General features: G+C 49.6%; 1 protein-coding gene across 1 annotated transcript; it reads right to left on the bottom strand.

The window, feature by feature from the left end:
• Positions 1-651: 651 nt before the first annotated feature.
• fbxw10 (F-box and WD repeat domain containing 10) lies at positions 652-3,575 on the bottom strand (the record flags this gene model as incomplete). The annotated part of the gene is made up of 2 exons (XM_083663279.1): positions 652-747; positions 1,137-3,575. The coding sequence occupies 2 exons, from the start codon at positions 3,573-3,575 to the stop codon at positions 652-654; spliced, it is 2,535 nt and encodes an 844-aa protein (XP_083519405.1).
• Positions 3,576-5,011: the final 1,436 nt, after the last annotated feature.

The raw sequence follows: 5,011 nt of genomic DNA, 5'->3' as shown, positions 1-5,011 counted from the left end.
CCCCCCCCCCTTCTCTCTCTCCTCAGGTGTCCTTCATTCGCCTGATGTACACCCCCGCCGCCGCAGCCCTAGATCCGGTCATCATCGTCCAGCCTGGCCTTCTCTCCCACGCCTTATGTGTGTGGGGGCGGGAGCGGGTCATCGGTGCTCTCCATTACTGGTCGAGGGTTGCCGGTAGGTTAGAATAGCTACAGCCTAACTATAGCGATTAGCTACAGCCTAACTATAGGCTGTAGACCTGTTATAGTGTTCAGGCTAAAATCAGACTAGAGTAGAGTAGGACAGGCCAGACTAGGCTGTAGATTAGCTAGATTCCCTGTGTTCTAGTTAGTTCCGGTTAATGTCTAGAGTAGTCAGATTGTCTGATTTTCTCCCCCCTTTTCCTGCTCTCTCCTCTCACACTCTAAAGCATGCCACTCATTCTACTCTAAAGCATGGCATCCCCTCCTTTCCCTGTTCTCTCCACACACTCTCTCATACTGGGAGTTGGTTGCTGCACCACAGCTAGGTCGGACTCATTTCCCTTTGGTGTGCGTGACAAATAAGGTGTCTTGTGCTCCGCTCCCTGCACGGGCTGGCAGGTCCAGCTCTGGAGGAACGTCCAGATCCTCCTCCATGGGGTTGGTCGGTGTAGTTCCCCTGTAGGTTTGCTCAGGGGTCCAGACTGATGATCCCCAGAGGAGCATCTGGACCTTCCTCCAGAGCTAGAGGAAGGTCGATTATAGCTACATTGCAGGTGCTGGGGTACTAGGGAGTAGTGGCATAACTGGTGGTGTGGCAGGAGTCATAAGCGCGTCGGACGATATTCTCTATCAGAGTGATCCAACTCTCCATGTCCCATAGCAGATGGAACACAGGTCACTTGATGACCACCTGACTTCACAGGTGAGGGTTGGTGAGAAGGCGCAATGGGCTGGTACAGACGCTCCTGGACCCGATTCGGGCTGTGGTGCAGGCTCAGGCCACGCCTCGGCATCTTCACTGAACCCTTCCTGGCATGCTGCACCAAGGTAGTAGCCATGTGAAGCTGGCTCCACTCACCTCCTTGAAGGGGGGGGGGGGGATCAGGCTGATGTGACTTCTCTGTTTTGAAATATGTTTCTATTTTGGCTGATAGCTCTGGTCAAGGCTGGTACATTGGTCTTGGTCATACCAGTGAAGACCTTGTGGCGAGGTGGACATTTCTGAGTCTGGAGGCTCAGCTTTAGGGCTTGTGCGGATCTGGGTTTTGGGTGTTCATCCAGGAGGGGAGAGGGTGGTGGGTAGCTCCAGTCATCACGCAGCCTGGCGTTGCGCTCCATGTTGACCCCGGCCTCATCCTTGCACAGTGCCTTCTGGATGGTGTTGACTCTGAGGAGGATTTGTTCGGTTGTCAGAGGATGGTGAAGACCCCTCTTCCTCACGCGTGCACTCGCTGCCTTCTCACTCAGCATTACTGACGTCTTAGTCGTCTCACTTACCTCTTTCGCTTGTGCTCGACAGTTGGTGGGGGTCGACGGAAAGCAAGTGCGGCAGGGCAGCTCAGCTATCTGCGGTTTCTTGCGATTACAGTCATAAATCTTCCGGTTGGCTGAGGCCACCCCCATGTGATCCGCCTCGCTGAAAGCTGAAGACTTCTCAGAGACTGAACCAGCTTTGCCCATGGCAGCATCACGCGGCCCCCCCTCCGATGACACTGTGTAATCCCAGCACACTTTGGCAAACTGGTAGAGCTGCACACTTAATGTAGTGTTCACCAGTATACTGCTGTCATCGAAATGCATGGACAATATAGGGCTTGGCTTGACCCCTGCCCTGATTATTTTCAGGCAGTCTCCACTGAGGAAATTAAATATACGGATCTTTCCATCCATGCAGCCGGTGACAACACGCAGATAGGTGAGTGTCAGAGACTGTACCTCCTTGGGGTGGCTGAAGGTCATGAGACACTGGTCAGCGTCGCAGCTGGTGCTCCACGCCATGACCTGACCGTCAGAGTCTCCGGACAGAAGGTGCCACCGATCAAAGAACAGGCACTTCACCGAGCTCTGGTGGGCATCGATCACCTTGAGCAGGGAAGCGCTCCCCATGTCCCATATCATGACGAGGCCCTTATCACAGCTGCTGTACACCACCTTGGCATTCACCTTCACGCAGCGGACGGGCTTAGGGTGCTTGAATTTAAAATCCTCGAGGCACTTACCCGTCAGTAGATTCCACACTTTGACCTTGCAGTCGTTCGCCCCTGAGACGAGCGTGTCGCTGTGGACATCCAGGCAGTTGATGGTGCCTGTGTGACCGTACAACACCATCACACACGCCGATGTCCTCAGATCCCAGCACCTGATACTCAGGTCGTAGCCGGCACTGATCAGCAGGTCTCTGTCCTCGTAGAGCAGCACAGCCTGGATGCTGCCGACGTGGCCTTTCATCACCGGGGCCGCTTCTTTCACTAACGTCACGTTAATCAGACGCACCATGCGGTCCTTGGACCCCACGGCCACCGACTGTCCGCCTCCGTAGTCGACCACGCGATGAGGATCTTCTTTCTCCAGCAACATCACGACATTATAGACACCGCAAAACACATTTCGCTCTTCCATTTCCACCGTTTTGGTTTTGATGTTGGCATAAGCAGCTTCAAAAGGCTTGTCCTTTGGGTCAGCGGAATGGTCTCCCCTCTTATCGTATTTGACGGGTACAAGGACTTCGAGGATGTTGGCGTAGGTAGGGCAGACTCGATTAGTTCTGTTGCTCTCCATCATCGCAACTTGGTTCTGAAAGAGTCTTTTGGCAACCCTGTCCTTCTTTGTCTCCAGCGCAAGGTACCGCCAATGTAGAGAGACCTCTCTGGAGCATCTCAAACTGTACTTATCTAAGAGGCCCAATATCCTCTTGGACAGATGAACAGGGAGACAGCCTATGAAGTCTCGGTATTGACTGACGCCAGACATGGAGCTGGAGGATCCAGGCACCACCATGAGAGCAGGATCGTCTGACTCTCTCTCACTTCCTCCACACTGGCCTCTGAACCCAATGCTCTCCATCCCAGAGGGAGGAGGAGCATTGTCGTGGCTGCTCCTTGCATTAAATGGCAGAAATGGCCGTTTTTCCCTAACCAGAAGCACACCGGTTAGGTTCCCCAGCATGCGTAGCAGTTCAGTGTCACAAAGTGACAGGACACAAAAAATATACTTTGATTTAATCCAGTCGGGACTGCTCCTGAACCAGCGACAGGTTTCAACCATGTCCATGCCATGTGTGTTTGCATTCAGCGCTCGGTCTTGTCTGCAAGATACCATCTCCTGAAGTAAACTTGGTTTCTTGGACCTGGCGTAAGTGAAGCCTTTCCAGGATGTCACCTGCAGTGCAGTGTGGATGCTTTCTAGGACTCGGACACTCCTGCAGCGCAGCAGCAGTCCTACTAAGAGTCTCCTCTTGCATTCATCTGCAGCTTGCCGTAACCACTGACTGGACTCCCACAGTTTGGTGTCAAAGACGCAGGACTGGCAACTTCCACAGCTGTTGAGATATCCTTCCCTCTTTGTACAGTTGCGCTCACTCGCCGAGACAAATCTAAATTTAACCGGGTTCATTTCGACACTGCAACTTTTTTTGTGGTGGTAACGTTGCTTGAGTCCGGTCTGAGGCTGTTATTATACAGTCTATGACATCATGAGGCATTTAGGACATTACTGGTTATGTCATTGTCCACGGTAGCATCACCTTCACAGTTCACAGGGAGTTTTCCCATATACAGTATATCAAATAAGCATGAATTCGTTATATGCGAGGCAGCATGTGTTACTGATGTGATCACTAATGGCGTCATCTGTCATCTGGCTGCCTGTCTGCCGTTAACTGATGACGTACAGTAATTTGTCTTCAGGGTTGTCAGTCAGTCAGCCTTCTGAGTGATGTCACTCAAGCAATTGTGATGTCATCAGTGATGTCATCAATGAGTGATGTCACACAAGCGTTTTGAGGGTTGTGAGTCAGCCCTCCTTCCGTTATCATGCTTTATAAGGGATTATGCTTTTCCTGCTTCTGATGAGACACCTTGACTTGATCCAGTTGACACACCTATAGGAAAATGATGTTTTGGGCCTGCTTCCTGTAAAAATAATAGAAACGTCCGCACCTTGTTCCAATATGATTGTGTCTCTGTCCCATATGTAATAGCTTCTTGGAATAACCTTGTTCAGAATCAGGACATATGTTGGGAAAAAGTATGGTCTCTTCCTAATAGATTCCTACTGGTGAACAAGGTGAAAGAAATTTATTTTAAGATTATTCATCGGTGTTATCAAGTCATTTATGGTAAGATTTAAGAAGGATATTGATGTGACCTGCACTTTTTCTAACTTGCACCCAGAGACTGTATTTCATTTGTTTTGGACCTGTGAACACACTCGGAAGCTGTGGCAAGGCATATGTCGTTTCATTTTGGACTCTATGTACTGTATGACACATTTGTGCTTCGCTTGAAGGATGTGTTGTTTGGGTTTACAAATTACAAATCTCTTACAAATTAAGAGATTTACAAAATGAATTTTACTGGCATTTTTCTCATCATATTACTGGCAAAGAACATTAGCTACCTCATGCAATAGTAAAGCTGTGAAAACCTTCAATTTATGCAGTGGCGTGCCGTCCATTAGGCGAACTAGGCAAATGCTAAGGGCGCTTGAGCCGTTAGGGGCGCCAGAGAGGGTAAAAAAAAAAAAAAAAAAAAAAAAAAAAATTTTTTACAAATACTTTTTCATGATAATAGGCCTACTATTATTTTACAATAGTAGACAAAAAATAAGCAGAACAATGTCTTAAGTCTTTAAATAATAGTGAAATCATTTTTCTAATTCTGTCTTTCTGGCTGCCTGCTGCAGCACTTTCACCATGGTCCCTAATCCATACCACCCCACCGCGCCCCCTTCTACCTGCTCAGAGCTTTTTCCCAGAGTGGGGGAAGGGAGCTGGAAGGTGGGTGCTGAGGGTGCTGCAGCACCCCCTGGTGGCAAGAAATGGGATTTTC

The sequence above is a fragment of the Poromitra crassiceps genome (genome assembly GCF_964638095.1).
Source record: "Poromitra crassiceps genome assembly, chromosome: 30".
In the NCBI taxonomy this organism is placed as follows: Eukaryota; Metazoa; Chordata; class Actinopteri; order Beryciformes; family Melamphaidae; genus Poromitra; species Poromitra crassiceps.
Note: the sequence above shows the minus strand (reverse complement) of the source record. Positions and strands in the feature narration are given on the sequence as shown.